Raw genomic sequence first — 24,961 nt, 5'->3', positions numbered from 1 at the left:
CCTCAGCGATCTCGGCTCCGCCCCATTAGCACAAATCTTACACGCTGGCAGGCGGCGAGCCAATCAAAACTCGCCAAAGTCCTCCGTGCGGTTAAAGGAGGCGGGCCTCGTGACGTCGCTGGGGTTTTTTTTTTAATATATATTTTTTAATGAGAAGTGGCGAGTTTCGCTCCGCGCAGCTCTGCGTGGACATGTCAGGCAGATAGGAGCAAGTTGAAGGACTACGCCTTGCGCGCTTGGCATCATCATCATTATTATTATTAGTTTTTTTTAAAGCACGAACAGAAGTAGAAATGGCATATCACACCCAGTACAGACCTCCGCATTATAACAACGCGCCTCCCGATCAAGCTTTCCTGTGGAATATATTTCAGAGGTAAGTGAGCACAGATTCCGCATTCTCCACACTAGGCGCCCCGGGCCCCACGCATGTCCCGCAAATACCCCGCACATGCCCCCACTGCAGCTCTTACCCCCTGAAGAACACGGGGCGACCGTTTTTGTCAAGTTGTTTGCAAGCTAACGGCTAGGGCAGGGTTTTCTGATGGAAATCCCCAACAAAACTTTGACCTCGTGTCGGTGTGACTCGGTGAAGCGGCGACGTGTGTGTGTGTGTGTGCTGGGGTGGTTTAAAACGACGTGTGTGTGCTGGGGTGGTTTAAAATGAAACGGGACCGTGTCGCAGATAAAGGTCTCAATGCCTTTTACAACGAGTTCACGAAACTGGTTTGGACGCCGTTTCCTGTTTTTCACCGCTTGCGCGGCAGGCTGGGTCGAGGGCACCGCTCACGGCACTGCTCGTTATCACACGCTGTCGTGAGTAGCAGTATTATCCCGTTTAAGCGACAGCTCTCTCACCTACGAAAGCCCATTGAGAAGCTAGGAAATTAGGCTTGGTTCTTAACTACCCTGGCGAGCTAAGTTGCTTCTTGTAGTAATGAATTATGTAATACTGCAGAGGGTTGCTTTCTCGCATTGAAGTGCCACGGGATCAGAAGACGGCACGAACACTTGTAACCAACACTGACCAACAGTAACACTAACTAACAGTAACACTAATAGTAACACTATCTAACAGTAACACTAATAGTAACACTATCTAACAGTAACACTAATAGTAACACTATCTAACAGTAACACTAATAGTAACACTATCTAACAGTAACACTAATAGTAACACTATCTAACAGTAACACTAATAGTAACACTATCTAACAGTAACACTAATAGTAACACTATCTAACAGTAACACTAATAGTAACACTATCTAACAGTAACACTAATAGTAACACCAACTAACAGTAACACTAACAGTAACACTAACGCATCTCCATCTGGACTGGGATTCCATAGAGTGACGACACTGAAAGCCGGGAGGTTTTGGTTGTTTTTGACCTTGTTGGTATAGCCCGACTTTAGAGAGTCAAATGTTGTTTTTGTACTCAGTGACTTACTCTGGCTATTTATTTGTTTTACAAACTGCCATAAAACAATTTTAATTTTATTTCAGCAAATTAGAAACAGAATTTTGCTTCTTCGACGATGGCCTGACTTGTTGACTCCCTTATTACATGGGCCTATAGCTGCTAAATGCTATGTAAACTAACTTCTAGAAAAGGTCTAAAATAGTTATGTTGAGTTTCAGATCATTCTATGTGGTTGTTACTTTTCAAACTGTGCGGGTATGATTCATTGTTCATTTTTGGTACCCTGTGAGCTAATGGAGACTGAAATGGTGGAAACATGACTTCACTTTGGGAAGTCACAGCTGGATTGTTGCACAATGCAACATATGAAGTAGACTGTAGGTTGTGTATCTTTACCTGTATTGAAGACCCTGTGCACAGACGAAAACAAGAGCACGTTCATTTGTCATGCTTTTGTAGCTAACTTAAAGTTTTGCCTCAAATCCAGACAAGAAGGGAGCCTGAAGCATTCACATTCCTCTGCAGGTAACTTGGTCACTGACTGACTCATGTCCTTGAAGTTTTCACTGGGTTAGGCATATGTGAATGGTAGTCATGTGTTCACAGATTTGAGATTATGTGGACAGGCTGATTTCTATTAGGACACACAACCCCACAGTGTTCCGTTCATTCCCCTCTTACTTGAACGTACGTTTTTAGTGTGGAGCCTAGCTGTCTTCAACTGTCTCTGTTTTTCTGTGGGGTTTTCCCAGTTTTTTTTATTAAATACAGGAGCTGCTGTTTGAGGCTGGGCTTGTTGGGTTGCTAGGGAATGTCTGACTCACTGGGTTTCTTACGAGGCTTTGTTGTTTTTTCCATAACTATGATGCCTATATATCTGCTAAAGCCGAATCCCTTGGTTACAGGAAGCAAATTATCAAGTTTGCAATAAATATTTAGGACATTTTCCGACTTAATGTTGGTGTATTGTAGTTTTCCTCTTTAAATGCATTGATTGAAGCTGTGATTGGTTTGGGTCCTCAGAAACATTAGACCTGGTGTAAAATATGTTGGAGGCTAGAGGTACACGTTACGTCTGTGGTTGTTATATTATTTTTTAGTGAAGTATGATTTTTAATTTAGGCCTAGTTATCTTGTTGGTAATGGAAAGTTTGGCCATGAGCATATCTGCTAAAATATCACAGTAAGGTACATTCTTCACACATCTTGGTGACGTACTCTCCAGTGTTGCCATAGGTGTTATCTGTAGTTTTATATTTCTTGTCTACGCTTAAGATGTTCTTGTGTTTTGACCTATGGTCCTGGAAGAAAGTGATTATTTCACTGTATACCCGTATAGCTGAAATGACGCAGCTTCTTGACAACCGATAACTTGCATCTCCCCAAACAGTTCAGTATTCTGTATATTACTAGCTATAACATTTTGTGCATTGCTCCAGTTAAAGCCGAAATCCTAATGAAAATTTTTTTTTTGTCAAATGCAGCTTGTTTTGAATAAATTTCACGTTACATTTTATTTTGCTGTTAGTTACAAGGTATCTGATAATGGTGACTGGTTTTGGAGTTATTCACAAAATAACAAAATCTTACAATAATTGTATAATTTACCTTTGACATGACTGAAAAATTATGGATCCATTTCTACCTATTTTTTACCGTGTGTGTGTGTGTGTGTGTGTGTGTGTGTCTGAACACAGCAGCATGTCACCTCCCCTAGTGCAGAACACAGAGCAGCGTATCACCTCCCCTAGTACAGAGCACAGAGCAGCATATTACCTGCCCTAGTGCAGAACACAGAGCAGCTATTACCTCCCCTAGTACAGAACCCCGAGCAGCGTATTACCTCCCCTAGTGCAGAACACAGAGCAGCGTATTACCTCCCCTAGTGCAGAACACAGAGCAGCTATTACCTCCCCTAGTACAGAACACAGAGCAGCTATTACCTCCCCTAGTACAGAACACAGAGCAGCGTATTACCTCCCCTAGTACAGAACACAGAGCAGCGTATTACCTGCCCTAGTGCAGAACACAGAGCAGCTATTACCTCCCCTAGTACAGAACACAGAGCAGCGTATTACCTGCCCTAGTACAGAACACAGAGCAGCGTATTACCTGCCCTAGTACAGAACACAGAGCAGCGTATTACCTCCCCTAGTACAGAACCCCGAGCAGCGTATTACCTGCCCTAGTACAGAACACAGAGCAGCGTATTACCTCCCCTAGTGCAGAACACAGAGCAGCTATTACCTCCCCTAGTGCAGAACACAGAGCAGCGTATTACCTGCCCTAGTACAGAACACAGAGCAGCGTATTACCTGCCCTAGTGCAGAACACAGAGCAGCTATTACCTCCCCTAGTGCAGAACACAGAGCAGCGTATTACCTGCCCTAGTACAGAACACAGAGCAGCGTATTACCTCCCCTAGTACAGAACACAGAGCAGCTATTACCTCCCCTAGTACAGAACACAGAGCAGCGTATTACCTGCCCTAGTGCAGAACACAGAGCAGCTATTACCTCCCCTAGTACAGAACACAGAGCAGCTATTACCTCCCCTAGTGCAGAACACAGAGCAGCGTATTACCTGCCCTAGTGCAGAACACAGAGCAGCTATTACCTGCCCTAGTGCAGAACACAGAGCAGCTATTACCTCCCCTAGTACAGAACACAGAGCAGCGTATTACCTGCCCTAGTGCAGAACACAGAGCAGCGTATTACCTCCCCTAGTGCAGAACACAGAGCAGCGTATTACCTCCCCTAGTGCAGAACACAGAGCAGCGTATTACCTCCCCTAGTGCAGAACACAGAGCAGCGTATTACCTGCCCTAGTACAGAACACAGAGCAGCTATTACCTCCCCTAGTACAGAACACAGAGCAGCTATTACCTCCCCTAGTGCAGAACACAGAGCAGCTATAACCTCCCCTAGTACAGTGTACATTTAAGCAAACACATCCATCGTCTTCACTAGAACCCTTTTGACCTTACTTCTATGAACATACTGGAGTCTAAGAGCTTATTCATAGTGTCTGTCACTTGGTAATGATTCAAGAAAATACACAAATTCTTGAAAAGTCACTTTTAGCTTTTGTGTAATATCCTTCTGGCTTTCTATGGTAGAAGTAATGTTACCTCACTTTAATGTTTTGATTTGCTCCCACATTTTTACTGTTTAGCTACCAAATCTGTTTTTGGCTCAATGGATGTTTTTCTTATGTTTTGCAAGGCATGATGGGGCATAGGAATATAATAGTTATATGAATTAAAAGAAGCTTCAATGCAAATATGTTTTTAGTAATTGAGTTACTCTATTTGCTCCAGTAATTATTTCCGTCCTAATAAAGTTATTGGTTCTGTACATCGGTATTGGGCATGAAGATAATTATCGGTTATTAGCAGGGGCTCTTCATGGAAATCATGGCAAACTTCCTATGACCATCAGTATTGGTGCAACCCTGAAAAATGGAGCAGAAAAGACACTACGTTCTGCTTTATCATGGGGAGCTTTCCTTAAGCAAGTAGCTTAACCACACAGGTAAATGGACTCATAGATAGATATGTAGATGGATAGTAATGAATTCTATGAATACATGATTTCAAGGAGTTGTTAAATAAAGAGGACACTTTAATTCTACCATGTCTGCAGTGGCATGTGCTAAAATGGTAGTCATGCTTTGATGTGCCTAGACCAGTAATTCCATGCGACAGCAGAGAGGAGCAGTATGTATGGGAATAGTTAATCCAGTAAATGATTAACTGTCCTACAAGCCAGTGGGCCCTATTTCACTCAAAGGAATGTGTGATGATTGCTTGGTTATACAACATACTGCAGTCAGGAGAGGGTGTCCAAAAGACGCGTCCTGTTTTCACGCATGCGCAAAAATGTACATTTATGCCATTTAGCAGGTGCTTTTATCCAAAGATTGTAAACAAGTACAGTCTTGAAAAATTAAGGGTTGATGGTAAGGTTGCAGCGGTAACCGGTTTCACAGTATACCACGGTATTAAAAAGCACGGTTATCATACCGTGTGCGTTTGCGTATTACTGGTAAAAGGCGCCAGCGGAGAAACTCACCCGCACATGCGCAACTCCGCTCCGGTTCAGCTACTCAGCACACACCGATGAGGATGGCAGAAAGTGCATCAGACTTTACAAAATTTTAACCAAAAAAAGGCTAAACTAAAATCAGTAGCTAAAATTACGTGATCGCGGTGGCCTCGCGTGCTGTCGATTCGCGAGGTCGTGCACCTCTCGAATTTTGTAACTTCGCGCGCCGTACCTCAGTGCAATGAACAAAGTCATGTTTGCAGGGTTCATACACCTTTTATAAGGTGGAATTAAAGCACTTGTAAGTCACTTTCAAGGTCCATTTCAATATTTCCCAGCACGTTAATCTTAATTAAGTTAAATATTTATACATATACTCAAAATGATTCGAAATAATTCGCTTTTTTATTCACATTATTCAATGGTTGTTTATTTTCAAAACGCCCAATCTTAACGTCTTCACGTTCTCTCATGTTTATTCCTAGAATTACAAGAGGCTCGTATTTGTTAACGTAATACAAGAGAACTGTTCAGTCAGATAGCTATTTGTTGTGAAACGAAGTAGTTACAATTTCAAGCATTTTCAAGTACTTTAGCCTAAATTCCAGCACTTTTCAAATCTGATACACAAAGCAACATTAAAATTCGTCCGGTAAATGTTCCTTCCCCTGTTTTTGAGGGGTGCTTCTTTATACTACCACATATAGTTTCGGACAACACTGCAAAGAATGTATATACGCTCGAGGTGTGCGGTTTGCGCGAGGTGTGCGGAGTCGGGCGCTATGGTCACTTGCGAAAGTATAAACCTAGCTTTTTAAGGTCCTTGCTTTCACTGGATGTGAAAGACGCCATTAATTTACATGTGTTCATTTTCAAATTCTGACATGCCTGTTTTTCATATGTTAAAACCAGACTCGGTGTGAAAGCCTTAAAATAGAAATCTCTATTGTGATGATCATGTCAGAAATAAATCCTCTCTTTCTGTAGTATCTGGTTATATTTCAACTTGGCAGTAAAACGGACGTTTACAACAGTTGTTGATCAGACACTGACCCAGGCTCAGTTGATCAGATATTAAATAATTTAAACTTAAATAATTATAGGCCTACTGAAATCCATGATTTAGGTTTCTCTAATTTTGCAGTATTTATATAAACAGCTGTACAGCTTATTTTTTTAAGGAGACATTTTGTAAACAATAGTTTCAGGTAGGCCTGTCGCGATAATTACATTATCGACTTATTGTACGATAATTTTTTTAACCGCGATCATTTTTGCTGATGTCGATAATTTACCATTGGGTTTCCGCTCAAATTTGTTTACATGAGAATAAACCGCAACTACGTTAGATTTCAATAACGTCAATAACAGTGCCTCCACGCACACAGGTGGAGATGTGTTAGCTCGTGAACGTATTTGAGGCTAATAGGACTCGAAATAATTCGCTTTTTATCACATTATTTAATGGTTGTTTATTATAGTGACCGTAGCGCGCGACTCCGCTCACCTCGCGCGAACCTCCGCGAACGGTGAAAGCGTTGTTGTTCGAAACGATATGTGGTAGTATAAAGGAAATCCCCTCAAAAACAGTGGAAGGAACATTTACCTGACGAATTTTAATGTTGCTTTGTGTTTCAGGTTTGAAAAGTGCTGGAATTTAGGCTAAAGTACTTGAAAATACTTGAAATTGTAACTACTTCGTTTCACAATAAATATCTGACTGACTGAACAGTTAACAAATACGAGCCTCTTGTAATTCCAGGATGAAACATGAGAGAACGTGAAGACGTTCTAAGATTGGGCGTTTTGAAAATAAACAACCCTTAAATGATGTGATAAAAAGCGAATTATTTCGAGTATATGTATAAATATTTAACTTAATTAAGTTTAACGTGCTGGGAAATATTGAAATGGACCTTTAAAGTGACGTACAAATGCTTTATGAATTAAACTCCGCATTGCCCGAATATGAACTCCGCAAACATGACTTTGTTCATTGCGCTGCGGCGCGCGAGCGCGAAGTTACAAAATTCGAGAGGTGCACGACCGCGATTACGTAATTTTCGCCGCGCAGACCTTCGCTCGGCTCGCGATGCGTCAAGTTTAAACCAGGCTTAAACCAGACTTAACTTGCTATATAGCCAAAGAGATGCTGCCGTTAAATACAGTCAGAAAACATTTATAAACGTGCTGCAAAGATTTAACATGCAGTATGAACTGCCAAAGAAAACCTATATCTCCCAAACTGCCATTCCAACCTTATATAATGAAGTCCCGTGTTCTGAAGGAGATTAGACATCTCATTTTACTCTGCCACTACAGATATGTGGTCAAGCTCAAATATGAACCCATACATGAGCTTTACAATACATTACTGCCAACTGGTGTAATTGTATTATTATGCTACTATATTATTATTGTGGCACATTGTCTTAAAGCTCCTTTGGGGAGCCCAGAAGCAAGAAAAAATTTTATAATGGCACTTTAAAATGACAATATTATCGTTTATCGCAATAATTTCTGGGACAATATATCGTTCTGAAAATTTTGTTATTGTGACAGGCCTAGTTCCAGGTTTCTACAATAAATAGTTCATTGAACAAAAAAAGCTTTTGTTGTAATTTCTTTAAGGGCCCGTGTATCTTTTAATAATATATGTAACAAACCGTGATACCGCGGTATTTTCTGAGACGGTTATCATACCGTGAAAATCTCATACCGTTGCAACCCTAGTTGAAGGCCTTGCTCAGGGGCCAAACGGTTGCAACTAGGTGGGGCTTGAACCTTCTGATTACTAGACCAGCACTATAACTGCTGAACTTGTTGGTTGAAGAGCATATAAAGTCCATGTTTGCTGATGCACAATATGCACAATACTTGAAGACAAATCAAGGTAATGCCAAGAACGTTGCGCCAAGAAGAAACCGCTGCATCTGAGTGAGGTCCAAGCCTGATGGACGTAAATATTTTGAAGCCTCTTTAGTGTGTTCCATATTGTTAAGCCACAGCAAAGGGGAGACAGAGTTCATTAAAAATGACTGGTCACATCGAGTGTGTGCCGTGTTCTGTCCTGAAATACAAGACCAATGGTATTGGGAGCCATATAAGGAGTTTTACACACTGTGTCTATCTGTAATCATAGTCATTTATAGCCATATAATATTGTAACTGTTTCAGTGTCATTACACAAAATAGCAGCTGCTCACTTTGCCGAAGTTCATGGGTTCAATGCTGTTTTCAAGGGCCCGTGTCTGTTCCAGCTCCTTACGTGCCTCGTCCAGGTAATCCCGGATTACAGGGCCCTTGACAACTTGACCAAAGTGTGTTGGGAGTAAATATGTGGCCTGAGAGGTGGTGTTGGTGTCTACACTCTGGCTTACACACACTGGGCATTGTTCAGTTATTGTTCACTTCCAATCCTCAGCACTTCACACTACACAAAGCATGAAATTACCAGAATGCCCTTTGTGTGATTGTGACCAAATCCATGTCTTGGCAATGCTCCGTGTGATGTTTTGTAACCCTCAAAATGCTTGAAATGCCTGAAAAACACTGAATGTTTAAGTTGGTTTGCTGGCTTCTAAAGATGTATGGAAGAAACCCAACAGCTTGGGTGTGTTTTAGGTTATTACAGGGGAATTGCGTGTGACTAATTTCATTAGATGAATGAAATTATGTTTACAAGTAAATCACTGAAATTCTCTTTCCTTCTTAGGGTGGACAAAGACAGAAGTGGAGCGATATCAGACACAGAACTTCAGCAGGCTTTATCAAACGGTACGGCTGCTTCGCATGTCCTCTTCTACCGTTAGTTTTCACACCGTTGTGACCAATGCTAGCCTTCACTAGCAAATATCCCTGTCATTGTGGAACCATTGTGAACCAGCTTCATAGTTTTGGTGTTCAAAGAATGTGTAGCGCAGAGGTGCACAGAGTGATATGACTTAGAAACGTAATAAAATCAAAGGTTACGCTTTTACCTCTTATTCATTTTTCATAACGTTTGCACATGCAGAAAAAAAATCCCTAGCGATTTGGGTGTAAATAGTGTAACATTTCAAGTTTGACCTCAAGTCTCTAATGAAAAAGCTTGTTTTCCTATTTCACAAGGCAATGACGATCTAGGCCTGTGTTTGTGCAGTTATAGTACTGGTTTCTGATGTCGTTTTAAAAGGATCCTAGTGTTCGTGTTCTTTGGTGAGTGACTTTTCCGTATAGAAATGTTTGTCCCTGGAGCTTTACCTCGTGTATCTGCACTGTCATGTTATTACTCCATTGTGAAATTGAATCTATTGAGATGCAAAGAGGAGTCTTGTGTAAGCTTTTAAAATCAGCCGACACAGGGCCAAAGTGTAACTCGTATAATGAAAGACAGTGTAATTGTGTATGAAGTGAGGCTGAAATCAAACTTTAGGATGTGTTTATTGGTAAGGTTGGGCATTGGTGGTCAGTATACACAGGTATTTACTTTAGGAGGTGTTTATGGATCAGTATACACAGGTATTTACTTTAGCAGGTGTTTATTGATCAGTATACACAGGTATTTACTTTAGGAGGTGTTTATTGATCAGTATGCACAGGGGTTTACTTCCTCCTTGAGCTGCAGTATTAGCGTGGTAATCGGTGCCTGGCGTTGCACTACTGCCCAGGCTCTTATGTGACCGTCTTCTCTTGGATCAAATGACCCTGTGACCCTGACCCTGGCCTGCACTGCACCATGGGAATACACATCACAAAATGATGGAGGTGTTGGACTGTAATACAGCGACCCTGGCTATGCTGTAGTCGGGTGCTGAGATGGGAACCGGCTGTGTGCAGGGTGAGTGCCCCTGTAGCGTGGGTGGCTTGCCGCAGGTGACCTGCCCCCCCGTGGTCGTCTCTGTCCGGCCCCCCCCCCGTGGTCGTCTCTGTCCGGCCCCCCCCCCCGTGGTCGTCTCTGTCCGGCCCCCCCCCCCGTGGTCGTCTCTGTCCGGCCCCCCCCCGTGGTCGTCTCTGTCCGGCCCCCCGTGGTCGTCTCTGTCCGGCCCCCCCCGTGGTCGTCTCTGTCCGGCCCCCCCCGTGGTCGTCTCTGTCCGGCCCCCCCCGTGGTCGTCTCTGTCCGGCCCCCCCGTGGTCGTCTCCTGCCAGCTCCCAGTTCCCCTGCAGACTAATTCAGGCCAGTTAGTGCTTAAGATGTCAAAGATGTTTATTTTTAACCCCTGAAGTCTCTGAAATACAGGTAGGACAGGCCAAACAAGCAAGGCATTTAATGTGGATTTAAGCGTTCTTGGAGAGATTCCATTTGATATACTTTCTGCAACACATTTCCAGAGTTTAGGAGCTATAATAAGAGCGATGTCTTCCAGCTGAGCTGCATCGTGTGCTCAGAAATAGAAATGTGCCTGCCTCGGCAGAAAGGAGCGTCGACGCGTCGGGATCAGCATGTGGTCACCGCCAGGTCACCGAAAGCCTCAAACGTCAAGAGCCCTGCATTTGCACAGTGACCGTACTTTTTCTGAACGGTTAAGTTCTTAATACAAAACACGAACTTTTATTGTTTATTTTAATTGTAACAAATACTTCCTGGGCTTAAGTGCTATGAGAAAATGTTGGAGATAATGGTTATTATATTTAATGAGGTGGAACTATCCCTTCATGCCGAATATGAAGGAATGACTTGTACTTTGGATTAGAAAGATTGTGAGGACCTAAATTTAGTCTCGCACACTGCAAGGTTTTACCGAAAAATGTTCTGGGACTAACGTCCATGACTCCATGCATGCCAACATGGGTCAAAGAGCATTTTGAGATGACTGGACATCATCACACGTCCTCCATATTTCACTGTGGTGATTCTTCTCTGCATGACTAACTCCTCTTCATATGCCAGACCCACCTCTGGTGTGGGTGGTGTTTGTGGTCTCAGAGCTATTTTGGTCTCTGCTGACCGTAGTACCATAAAGGTAAGAGTGTGTGTGAGAGATTTCAGCAATGTTTATCAAGCTCCAAGCAGTAACCTTTATGGTCTGATGAGATGGGCCTGCTTTCTGCTTGGCATACTTCCAAATCTGCTTGCTGGCTTAGAAATCTTGGAGGCCTGTTGATGCCAGGATGTCACAATCATCAACGATTTTTCAACCGAGAACCTTGGGGTTTGTGTGTGTGTGTGTGTGTGTGTGTGTGTGTGTGTGTGTGTGTGTCTAGCCATCTTTCTCATTTTTTGTGGAGCAGGCTCACCAGCTGTCTCCAAATGTTTTTTTTCATTTTAGTTATGATGGATCATCTTGTGTTTGAAGTGTGGCCTACTGTAATAATAGTTTTTTCTGGAAGATCTCTCCGTATTTTAAAGGATGAACAATGAACCAAAGTACAGCTGTTCTAATGTAAAGTGACACCCAAATGAAGGTTTTCGGTTGTGGAGAAACGCATGCGCATTCGTTCAGCGTTCATCTCATCCTTCTTGAGGGTCAGGTCTCTCGACACCTGGCATGGCCGCCTCACTAGATTTACGTACTCCTCATTTCAGCAGCGCTACTCTTGACGTTGTTTTAGAGCGACGCTCCTCGCCTGGATGTGTTTCCACGATTATTTAACCGGACCCAGCGTAGCAGTAGCAAAGCACTGGAAAAGCCAGAGTTCTCATTTATCCAGGCACAAACCCGTTAGATGTCAACTGGCTTCCCCACTGAGTCATGAGTTACTTTGTGCTTGTACCCCAGTGATTGGTGAGTCATGAGTTTTAAAACATGGACTTTTGGGGGGGGGGGGGGTGAATTGGACATGGGAGGTGTCTGGCAGCTCTGTGTTTTAGAGCAGTGGGCTCTGGTGTTTTTCTCCTTACTTCTCATAAATGAGGAGCTGGGGGAGTGAAGACCAAAAAACGTGTATCAGTTGTATTGTGGATTGTTTATGAAGCTCCATTTCTTAACTAGGGTTATATTGGCCTATGGGTCATACTTGCAAAGAATTGGCTTCTCAGTGCTGTAATTTGGTTTCTGCTCATCGCACACGTGTCCAAGCAAATGTAATGATGCATTGGTCCTTATTGGGTCTTGACTGTGAGACACAGTTTTAGTTGATATGCATTTTCTAAGGCAGGGGTGTCGAACTCCAGGCCAAATGTGGCCTGCGAGAGCTTAAAAAGCCAAATTGTCTTAAAAAAGAACTCAAATACGTGCAGTGACCAAAAACTACATTTCTCACAATTGTTACCCGTGAAGTGACTGCATCTCGACACAGCAGTGTTACCACAGCAATGCGATTTTACCAATAGGCTAAGTGTAATTGAGAAATACAAATAATGAGAAAAACTGGTATGTCTTTTGTGATATGAAGCAGTGGCGGTTTTCAAAGAGGACAATCCACGTCGGCATTTTGAGACCAAACACGGAACCAAGTATGCCAAAATTAGACATCAACAATAAACAACAAATTACCAAAAGAATTAAAAGGCAAACTGCAACAGAATGTGTTCACAACCACAAACAATGCGGCAGTGAAAGCAGCTTTGATGTGGCTGAGGAAATTGCACGCGCTTCTTTGTCAGACACACTTTTTGAAGCACAATTGCTATTGTATTCGATATTTCAAGTTTTGAACAAAGTAAATGTGATATCTTTGATGCAATTGTTATAACAGAGCAACAAGCAAGTTTTTTACATCTATGCAAATATGTAATATTTGTAAAGTAAGAGTAGTTACATTTATAAGTTCTGTGGGCAACGATTATGCTGATGTGTCCTGGGGTGAAAATGAGTTTGACACCCCTGTTCTAAGGTATGTGTTTTATGGACGCATAGCCATAGGTTAGTATTGGGCCCTCGTGATTGGCGGACTGCTGTCTGCTCCGCCCTCACTCACTGCCAATCACTGTGGTTGGTGAGGGCGTCGGCCGGACCCCTTCCTCCAGTGCACTGAGAAGAGCCTGTGCACACTGCATAGAAGAGGCATTGTGCCTTGGGCCATGCCAGCATAAGGCAGCGGAGACGCCCCGCCCTGCTAGTGTGTACACGTACACACACACACACACACACACACACACACACACACACACACACACACACACACACACACTCACCAGTACCTCGCATGGCTGTCTACAGCCCACATGACACACATTCTTCATGTCTTACAACCCCAGGTAGTTAGAATGTCCTTGAAGGTGAGACAATAAATCCTTGCTCCCTGTGTTGTAGGCCGTGTAGACTCTCTTGGGTTTGTTCCCTCTCTCTCTCCTTTTCTCATTCTTTGCATTCCCACTCCCTCTCTTTTCATTCTCTTTGGCACACCCAGACTGGCCCGTGTCATTCTTTCACTTTCGCACAACTTGGCACACTTCCTGTGGTCGGTCCCTGTGTCTCACTTCCTGTGTTCTGTCCCTGTGTCTCACTTCCTGTGGTCTGTCCCTGTCCTGGTGTCCCCATGCCCTGGGGGAAAGAATGTAAAGTAAAACTAAAACATACTTTTGCTTGGCAAATTCCACATGAACTCCCAGCCAATTAAAAAGAAAATGAAACATTAATTTAAATAATTAAAGTTTAATTTCTCCTGTCCCCTCAACAATTTTTCATTAGAACTTGTATAATGTGCAGGAAAAAAATTTATGTGATTGAAATGGAACCTGAGAGCCAAAGAAGGCCTGCTTAACATGAAAATAAAAGTTCATATAGAGCAAACCATAATAACCTACAAATAGTTTAATATGTTTGGCCAAATGGTGCAAATGTTTCATTGGATAGGTCAAATAAGATTTTTTTAATTTTTTTATTTACATGCACCATGCACATTTTTCTTTTTCATTGCATGTTTTGTCATGTGTATATTACACATGTTCATATCGTGGTGATAAAGAAAATACAGTTTATTGGTTAGAACTATCCCTAGTGCCGCGTTTCCTGTGCTCTGTCCAGGACCTGGTATCCACATGTCTTTTTCCAGTGGTGTGTGTCCGTCAGGTTTCCCGTCCTGGTGTCCCCGTGTCACGTGTGGCGTGTCCTGTGGTCTGTCCTGGTGTAACGGTGCATTTACTTCAGACGTAGTTTATCGCCCCTGCAGAGGCGGTCCAGCTCGCGCAGTGCTGCGCTGTGGCAGGAGCCATGACTCAGCAGACAGCGTGACAGGATTTATTTTGCACCTTGGCTGCATTCATTACGTTACCTGCAGTACAGCCAGTGGACAAAGCGGCTCAGCTATGATAAGCTCCCTGAAGCTCCAATATGTACGATTCATCACTGAGCTCTGTTCTCTGTCTCTGACACACGCACACGTTTGTTCTGTTTCTTGACACACACACACACGGTGGGACTTTTGTCAGATTTACAATGGAGGCACAATTCACAGAGGCAAAATTTAATTAGCTCCTCCACTAGTGACTTTTTGCAGAGCAGCACATTAAACAAACTGATGCTAACTGATCTAGCTACTTATAAAAGACACCTAGGCAAGCCTGGTTTTGCCATACTGCAGGAGTGTTTATTGTGTGAATAAGAACATGTGCTTTGCTATAAAGGGGAGCCGATCTTTGTGCCAAACTGCAACTTTCCTTTCTCAGACTAACCGTTAGTTGAAACAAACTGACAAATCAGTAACGGCGATAGTAGTCACCTTACTTTCATAAACACACACCTCCTATTTAATGAAATCTCTTATGGCTGCAAGTCTTTAGAAAAATGCTTAGAACTCTTGAAGTCAAATTCTTGGTGTTGCTAGCTAACAGCTATTCTGCTGCTATTTAGCATTTTCTGATTTAGCTGGCTAGCCTTAGGACATTGTACTTGTGGCTTGTCACTTGTACATTTCAAGAATGGGGAGACAGGTTTTTTAAAGTGCCTTTTAAACATCTGTAAGGCTTGACAGCATTACATTAGAAACAGCTGACGTAATTAAAATGTAGTTTCCTGTTTTCCTAACTAACCTCATACCTTTTAAAGGAAACCTTGGTGCATGCTAGCTAATAGCTGCTAATGTATGCAAAGATCTTGCATAAGGCATCTTTTACATCTGTGTAACTCCTCCCTTCCTCCCGTTGTAAGGACCGCAAATAGCAGACGCTAGTGACCACACTCGTGGGCCGTGTTCATGAGCCGTTTCTCTAGATCCACGTTCTCCATTGTTAACCCTCGTTTCTCTAGATCTCCATTGTTAACCCTTGTTTCTTCGCTTTCATAGGCACATGGACTCCATTCAATCCTGTGACGGTTCGGTCAATTATATGTGAGTATGTTTGTCTTCTGTGCTTTGACCAGATACAAAAATGGTACTCCAAGAAACCTCTTGATGTTTTAATGCAACACTGAATGTATAGACCATGTCTGTGTCTTTAACTGCTAATATTCTGGTAGTACATCAGACCTGATGAAGCATATAAAAGCATTGAGTTCTGACTGCCTGAAATGACCTCCGTTTGTTGTTTATCATTCTCGCCTCATCAACGAATGAAAAACCCAACACAGCAAGAAACGTAGATGTTACATTTCTTTTGTCACATATTTTTCCCATCTGTAGTCATTGTCATCTTTGTTCTGAATAATCAGCCAGCCAACTTCCACAGACATGTTCTTTTACTTTGAATTTGAAAAAGTGAACCTGAAATGAAATGTATTAAATGTATTCTGCTGTTGTACATTGTTTCATGAATTGACATATTTTACATAACATTTAATGTTCACATCTAATTTTCAATGGCTGAAAAAGTAGCTGAAACAAGCTGTTGAAAAAGTAAAATGAAAAAATGAGTAGATAAAAATCTAAAAAGAAAAAAGTACCGTTTCGTGACTGTCGTGATTGGACGATGATTGTAGATGTACGAATACTGGAAGATTTCACTAGCAGTCATCCTCCATGGCTTAAACTGTTGCTTATGGTAACCTAAATACCAACTAAAAGTGGAAGTGATGGCAGTGACGCTTTGGGCCTGCTTATGATGAACATGCTCTAATATCCCTTCAAAAACCAAAACCCTTAGCTGACATTTTGCAGACATGAACTCCTTGAACGTCTTTGACGTCTGTGCGAGATGTTCCTGAACTAGATTTAGTCTGCGGTGTGTATTCTTGATTCACAAGAAGTCATAACGACTAAAGCCAAACTGGTTTGAAGAGGACTGGTGTGTATGGAGGCAGGCAGTGTGGACTGGGTCACTTGCCTTCCCACTGGGCACATCGCTTGTCTTGAGATTGTGGTTTAATGGGTAAATACTGCAGCTGATCCTGAAGTCTTCCACTTCAGTTTCACAAGTTTGCTGTCATTGCTCACAAGACTCTGGGTTGTGTAAGACTGTTAGCGCTAATACTAGCTAACACCAGCCGAATGTTTCCTAACACGAGGACAAGTGAAACAATTCTTGTGAACACCACCTTCCTGTCCATTGCTTGTCGAAAGTATTTATTTAGCCAAAAGAGTGAGTCATGTGCCTACGCAGTCAATAGAATAGACACAGTTTTGAAATGACCCGAATCCTCTGCCAACACAAATGTTCCTTCATAGAAGTTGCTGTTTTTGCTTTGAACGTTGAAAGCATTCACTTCTCATCTCTCTCTCTCTCCCTCTCCCTCTTCCTCTCCCAGCCATGTTCGACAGAGACAACAAAGGCGGGGTGAACTTCAACGAGTTCGCCGGAGTGTGGAAGTACATCACGGACTGGCAGGGCATCTTCCGCACCTACGACCGCGACAACTCTGGATTCATCGATAAGAACGAGCTCAAGCAGGCTCTCACCGGCTTTGGTGAGCACAGTAATGATGGCTTATTGATCACCAGTAATGATTGCTTATTGATCACCAGTGGCAGTGGGCCAGAGGTAGTAGATGAAGTCTTTGTCCCGGGAAGGAAGTCAGAATGTTATTCATCGAATGCTGAACCCTGAGAGAGTGAGTTATGCTGGGAGTTATACTGAGGCCTATTGAGTTGCTCAACACATGGTTCAGAGAAGTCAGGCACTCTGGATATTAGAGCTATAATCTTATTGATGCAGGACGCCCTGCTGCAATAGACTTAACAATCAGAGCGGTGTTCAGTTCACAAAGACACAGCGCACTTGCATCCGAATCACTGATCACTAGAAGTGCAGCACGACGTACACGCTTTACACACCACCCTCAGCAGGAGAGTGAGGGTGTACAGTCACACAACTGTCTGGAAGGACAGTGGACATTACAACACGAGGTGATGACCACTACTGTCTAACTAATGTCATTTTGGTAGTGTCACTGGGCAGTTGAGTTTGTTTATTTGAAGAATAGTTTAGTGTCGTGCTATTTCACCTGATCCATGTTGTGACTATTAAATGTGGATGTTTGTCCAAGTTGATCAAAAGTTAGTTGCTGAATAACAAATCTGACTGGTGAATGAAACTGGTGACGCTCAGTTTGTGTGATTTTATTTATTTTTTTTCTGGGTTTAAAATGTAATTAAATTCAAGCAATGAGTTTTTAATGTGATTTTAAAAAGGAAAATTGATATTTCATCCATTATCATTGGGGAAGAAATTCTTGAGGGATGTTGATTTAATCCAAAATTATAATCAAGAGGGATTAATTAGAGGAGCTTTTTATGCTTTTTAAGAGCAAAATATTCCAAAATAATGTTTGCTGACATGACGCGTGCGGGTGGCATTGGCTGACTGGTTATTAACTTCCCTTTCAGCAGTAATGAAGACTTTGCCAGCTTTTGTCGCACAAATCAAGAGCTTGTCTGAAATGTTTTATTTACAAAAGGCACCCAGTGTACCCGTCTTCACAGGAAAATGCCAACGTGTAGTGCATCTCCTATGGACACCTAACTCTTGGAATAGTTATACTCTGTTTAAAGTGGTCACCATTTTACTATTGCTATAGCAACAACAGCAGTATCCAATAAGATTGCAGAGAAACCAGGAACAAGCACTGAAAAGTTCAAACGTGTTTGAACCTCTAACCAGTCAGGTCTGCAGCGCCAAGGCAGAACTGGCCTGATTGGACAAGCGATTTGTCAATCAACCGTCTTGAATGTCTTGCACAGGCCCAAATGTACCATACGGCCCAATGCTACAAAAGCAGGTTTATTGTCAAGGCCGTGGTAAACGTAAATTGATGTGGATTCCTGTGGCATGAGGTTTATGTTCCTCTCTTTGCTTAGGTTATCGACTCTCAGATCAGTTCTATAACACGCTGATAGAGAAGTTTGACCGGCAAAGAAAAGGTCAGGTGGCCTTCGATGACTTCATACAGTGCTGCATTGTACTACAGGTAATAATAATAACAAACCCCAGCTCATAATGGTTTCCTGTGTTCATGCATGTTTTCCTTAACATGAGGTGTAGGTGATAGTGTAATTCTGGGGAGGAGTGGGGCTTCCTGTCCCAGTGTTAAAATTGTGGTTTGTATTTGGATTGTGTTACACTTGAGAATTTCAAAGGATCTCATACCTCCTACTTCTTTCTATTTGCACCTGTCAATTGGCATAGTAGAGCTAAGCTCAATGAAATATTAATTTTGAATGATCGGTTTATGTTTTTTTTTCCTATGCAGAGGTTAACTGATGTGTTCAGGCGATACGACACCGACCAGGATGGCTGGATCCAGGTGTCCTATGAGCAGTACCTCTCTATGGTCTTTAATATCGTATAGCAGACCACAGCACAGTCTCAACCACACATTTAATGCCAAACACCAAATGCCCCTCCCACCACACTTCCCCACTAAAGATGCCAAACTCTGTAGGAGATTACGGGCTCGGAATTTTGGGACTTTGTGGAATGTTGGGATATTGAGGAATTTTTGTTTGTCTTAATCTGTCTGTGGTCACAATTGTATACGATGTTAAACTTCATCATTCTAAAAAAAAAAAAAAAGATGTGAAATGTAATATTCATCTCCTTTCACATATGCAACGTTTGTACATATCATTTATAGATCATTCGCATGCCTCTGAATCTCCTTATTGTAAAGCATGAACTAATTTCATTCTACGTTTTTCGCTGAGGCCATGTTTACATACAAACTAAGAAAAACCTGCTTTGAACTCAGACATGAGCTAATGCCATATTTATAAAGAACAGTTTTTAATCTGTGTATGAATATGCAGAACTTTTGCCTTTTATTTGAGGTAGCAGGTAAACATGCTTTTGTATGGCTTATATTTTGTGCATGATGCTTTACAATTGCGAAAAATGCAAAAACTTAATGTTTATTAAAAAAAACATTCAAAAAATCAAATTTTTAATCGTATTTATTTCTCTGGATTCTGCTTTTTAAATTAGCTGAAATTTCCTGCCAGCACTGCTTTTATAAATGAATACAGTGTAATGTGTGTCTGCTGACTAACACTCATGAATACCCTTCTTGTGTTGTGCTGACCCTTGACTGACGCATCGAGAGCTGACATGTCACACTGAACGCGTTTGTTGGGTAAATATTTAGTCTTTTAGTCATTTTAGTCACGTTAAATGCTTACTTATGTTGGAGTTGGTATGATTCTGAATATTTTGGAATAATCTACAAGATCTTGCAGCTAAATTAAATTTTATCAGCTGTGTGTGTGTGGTGTGTATATACATTTACATTTATGGCATTTGGCAGACGCCCTTATCCAGAGCGACTTACATTTTTATGTCATTTTTTATACAAGTGAGCAATTGAGGGTTAAGGGCCTTGCTCAGGGGCACCTCAGTCATGGCCTGGGGATCGAACCTGCGACCCTCCGGTCACAAGACCAGTTCCCTAACCGCTAGGCCATGACTGCCACAGTACACTGTCAAAGTAGCAATTTCAGAAAATGACAATGTTTATATTAATATTAGGATGGTCTGATATAATGAAGTAATGATGTAATGAATGGTACTCATTCATTCTGTTCGCCCTGGAGATGGAACTCAACTAGAATGGCAAAGAGGTTTGTTATTTATGAATAAACTCTGCCCCCTGGTGGATGATTTAATGCAAAGCAACGTGCACAGGATCAGGCCTTGTCAGGCATGTAGGGGTTTGCAGGAAAGTAAATAAGCTTCATATTGTTTACTGCAGGATGCGTTTCTACCTGAGAATGGAAACGAGTGCAGTTGCCCATGCCTCCGCCTTGTCTCCGCCCCAGTCTCCACCCCTTCTGGTGATATGTTGAGGGTTCTATATGTCGGTCTGTTAGCAAAATGATGGGAGGTCTGACCAATGAAATGTGCGATTACAACAGCTTGGTCCTCAGCATTCTGAAGAGGGGGCTGTGGAGTCATTAGTGAAACATCACTGTGTGTGCTGCAGCTGAACCAAGCATCAGCAACCAGTGAGGCAGATAGTGTGGCATACCTAACTGGAGTCTCTCTCTCTCTCTCTCTCTCATGCAGAGAGGTACATACTCTTACCGCAGACATGTTGTAATCTTTGAACACCTTAGAATTTAACAATGCTATACTTCAAATTCCACAATACTCTCAGCTTTCTCAACTTTTGCAACAAAATGAATTTCCGGTACTCTGCTCCATTCTATAAATGTGAATTTCTTTAAAGTATAATTATGCTGTGTATTTACATTTCCAACTGTATTAAATTATCCTAATGATCCATGTTCACAAAATTGCTTCCTAATTAATCAACCTGCTAGTAAAAATAAATGACAAAAACGAATGAGAGGTGACTTATGCAGTTTGTCTAATTAAACTAATGGATGCTAATTATCATTCCATGCATATTGTCTCGTTTGTTTGCTTGCTTGCTAATTTAATGTTTAATTGACTCTGCTGTTGCCATCATAATATTTAATATTTAACTTTTTGATGAATACGATTCAGTGCAAACCAGGCATAAAGTGTCTGGGGTGATCTGTGATAGAAGGGTGTTGGCTAGAATGAAAGGAAAGATCTATAGGACAGTAGTGAGACCTGCTATGTTGTATGGACTGGAGATAGTGGCACTGACAAAGAGACAGGTGAGGGAGATGGAGGTGTCTGAGATGAAGATGTTGAGATTCTCATTTGGAGTGACGAGGAAGGATAGGATCAGAAATGAGTGTATTAGAGGATCAGCACATATAGCATGTTTTGGAGATAAAGTTAGAGAAGCGAGATTGAGATGGTTTGGACATGTACCGAGGAGGGAGGAGAGATATATTGGTAGGAGGGTCTTGAGGATTGAACTTCCAGGCAAGAGGAGGAGAGGTAGACCTAAGAGGAGGTTTATGGATGCAGTGTTATGAGAGTGGCTGGTGTGTCAGTGAAGGACACTCAGGACAGGACCAGATGGAGAAGATTCGGTGCAGACCTACTCCAGCTGAGCTATATCGACAGCTTAAACCTTTCATAGTGATTTTTCTGCTAGTTTTTATGAGCCATTTTGACTTGGTTTAGAAAAGCAAAATGAGCACCTTGTATCACATTTAGACCAATAGTCTGTGATTCCAAAGGGAGCAATGGTCTCCCACTACAGGTGGAACTGGTGTCACCTCTTATCACCAGTACCATACATCAAATACATACAGACTGAGAGAATGAATGATTACCGAACGTTCTCATTCTGTCATGTCCATGTCGTCATTAAACATTTTCTAGTCAGGACATCCAGAGAGACATAAGCCCATAATTACAGTACTAACCATTTAAAATATGAAATTAGAAACCAGTTTCATTTAATTCAGAAAAATTATTGGCGTCGTAAATTGACTTGCATATTTTACTGAGACATCTGGTAAGTCCACATGAAAGAATTCTTATTTACAAACCTTACTTAAGTGCTGTTGCAGGACTTACAACCTTCTAGTGTGAACTGTACTTTAAATCAGCTGAACATGTTTGCCTGAGGAAGTTAGTCTTATATTATTAGTATTATGTTATTGTAAGTATTGCTTATTCAGCTGTGGATTCAGTTTGATATTCAAGGCTCAGACAGTCTCATCAATATATATGAAAAAGGAATATGCCTCCATGTTAGTTACTACATTTAACCTTATTTAAGTTCAGTCTAACTATTTCTATAAGAAATGTATTTTAATGAGTGTTCTTGAGTGTTATGATGTGTTGTATTCAAAAACAGTGTGAGGTGTTATGATGCCCATGAAGAATTTATTGAAGTGTTGGTGCAAACATTCATTCAACAATTCATTTTATATAGCATATTTTTAAATTCTGAAAAAATAACTTTAGTTTGGCAATTCACATCTATGTATCTCCGTGGGTGCGGGTGCGTCTTGTAATTATCTGTCTCACCTGTGGCTCGTCTCGTCATCACGTGGGGTTGATGTGGTCTGTCTATCTAATGTGCGTTCGCGCAGTGTCTTGTGCTCGTCGTTGTCTAATGTTTACACGTTACCGCGTCTGTTTCGTGTTCTCCGTGCGCTTACGCGCTATATGTTAAGTGTAAATAAAAGTAACGTTTGCTGCTACGTGGGATTCGTGTCGTCCTTCTCGCCAGCGCCATCGTTACAGTGTCTGACTCCTGCCATCGACATAATTTACCTCAGACAACACAATGAACATTTCATTCTGTTGATTATTAGAATTATTAGTGTCGATTTTCTAAGGGTCGGAAAAATAATGTATCCATCAATGTCAACGGGGTACTGAACTTTCCTTTAATTTGAACAGCCTTAGGCTGCCTAGTAGGGTTTAGTACAGGGCCGGAGTGGGACACTTTTTCAGCCCGGGAGTTTTATGCCCAAATCCGGCCCAAAATTATTTTCCCTCCCAATCGGCCCAAACTAGAGATTAACATGAACCGGCCCATCGGGAATCCTCCCGAATCTCCCGATTAGCCACTCCGGCTCTGGTTTAGTATATAATGTGTACTCTGCCAGCCCGTGTGTGTGCAGTCAGAGAGGGATGTGTAGCCGCTAACAGGTACTTTAACACTTCTGGAGACAAAACGACTTTGAAATTAGGGTGTTATAAGACAACAGATTTATGGAAGTTTTTCTGTCTCAATATTAAAATGAAAATGTAATGCGCATTTGCATTTACATGTTCTACTCATACAAGCAACTTTGAGCTCAAAATTCAAATTCAAATGCAATAACTCCATTTTCATTTGCAATTGTTCCACTCATACAAGCAACTTTGAGCTCAAAATTCTAATTCAAATGCAATAACTCCATTTACATTTGCAATGTGATGGACATCCATTCACATTTCATTTACACATACATTTTGATGCTTTATATGTGTCTTTATTGAAATGAAAATGTATTTCCCGATTTGAATTATCAAGTTCATGTGATCATGCAAAGGTTGTATCAAAATTATAATTAAAATGCTATTCGCTTAATATGCTTTGCATTTCGTGATAACACGTTTGAAACGTAATTTTCAACCTCACCACCACGCTAAAAAGATGTCAATATTCAAACCTTAATGGAGAAATAGCGCCACCCCCTGTTTGCAATAACATTACGATACCAACAGCGCTAAAACTGTGTCAAAATGCATCTTGAAAATGCAATCCGGGCAGATTGCATTTTCATTTCCATGGTCTTCCACTATAGTCAAATTATAGTCAAATTAGATCCCATCAGCCTTCCAATCAGATTCCACCTCCCTCCACTTTATTCAGCCAATCGGGTTCCCCTTTCCACCTCAGGGAACCAATCAGGACGGGACTAAAGCACGCTCAGCACAGAGCCATATAGTTTCTGGCTCTGCAGTACAGGCGAGTTTTTGGTCTTGATTTATGATCCCTAATGCCTGGTTCACACTGCACGACTTTTCAGTCGTCAGGTTTTTGTGCCGTCCGCACTACACTGGTTGTGCTGTAATCGCGAGTCTTTCAGTTGTTGTGGCTTTCACACTACATGACTGATCGGTGACGCGGGCTCACGAATTAAACGACTGGGGAATCGCCGACTCATCTGGCTGCCGTCCAAAAACACGAGAACACGAAAACGAAACTCTCGTGAAAACCAGCAACACCACATAAAGAATAAAACAATGTACATGTACTCCACATTTTCGTTATTATTATTATTTTAGTCCCATAGTCCCAAGTTGCCAGAATTATTTCATCTCTCCGTTGCAGTGAACATAGTTATAATCAATCGCACTATTTCTCCAGTGCTGTCACAATAACTTAAACAGTGTTGTAGTAAAGTTGTAAGAAAGGTGAGGATTTTGTGTGTTTGCTGGGTTACTGTTTTGAAAGCATTCTTGAAAGTTTTTTACATTCTCAGAGATATCTTCAGCGGTGCCGCGGTTCTCTCTCCGCGTTCACATTGGCTGTAGTTAGACGCTGCTGCCGACTCTCAGTCGCCGACTGGGCTAGATATTAAACACGCTAGATATTAAACATGCTAGATATCTGCCGGTCGTCTGCGATGAGTCTGCGACCACTCGGCGAGCGTCTTTCAGCAGTTCACACTACACTGAGCGAGCGACGAGTGATCGCCGATTTGCCTCCGACCACAGTTTCTGTCGGCGATCTACAAAAAACAGTCGGCGACTGAAAAACCAGCCTAAAATCGTGTAGTGTGAACCGGGCATAAGGTGCAAACTATAACGTAGATGAAAAGAACTCGTACGAAAGACAGACCAAAGAATAAAAACGTACACTGAACACTCGA

The 24,961-nt window shown here is 41.8% G+C and overlaps 2 protein-coding genes across 3 annotated transcripts in view; both read left to right on the top strand.

Annotated features, from left to right (window-relative positions):
* Nucleotides 1–142: 142 nt before the first annotated feature.
* On the top strand, nt 143–19,319 carry pdcd6 (programmed cell death 6). 2 transcript variants are annotated; one of them, XM_076970251.1, is made up of 6 exons: nt 143–376; nt 9,189–9,250; nt 15,620–15,664; nt 17,017–17,175; nt 18,566–18,675; nt 18,958–19,319. In XM_076970251.1, the coding sequence occupies exons 1-6, from the start codon at nt 294–296 to the stop codon at nt 19,054–19,056; spliced, it is 558 nt and encodes a 185-aa protein (XP_076826366.1). In that variant the 5' UTR covers nt 143–293; the 3' UTR covers nt 19,057–19,319. The 2 variants fall into 2 exon arrangements, with proteins under 2 accessions (XP_076826366.1, XP_076826365.1); XM_076970250.1 differs by lacking the exon at nt 143–376 and adding an exon at nt 733–816.
* A 143-nt stretch (nt 19,320–19,462) lies between these two features.
* The window catches only part of dlgap1b (discs, large (Drosophila) homolog-associated protein 1b), a 98,679-nt gene continuing 93,180 nt past the window's right edge, over nt 19,463–24,961 (top strand). Inside the window, exon 1 of the mRNA XM_076970247.1 lies at nt 19,463–19,836. The gene's annotated coding sequence lies outside the window, so the exon portion shown is untranslated. The remainder of the gene's footprint in view (nt 19,837–24,961) is intronic.

This window comes from Brachyhypopomus gauderio, chromosome 13 (genome assembly GCF_052324685.1).
Source record: "Brachyhypopomus gauderio isolate BG-103 chromosome 13, BGAUD_0.2, whole genome shotgun sequence".
NCBI lineage: Eukaryota > Metazoa > Chordata > Actinopteri > Gymnotiformes > Hypopomidae > Brachyhypopomus > Brachyhypopomus gauderio.
Note: the sequence above shows the minus strand (reverse complement) of the source record. Positions and strands in the feature narration are given on the sequence as shown.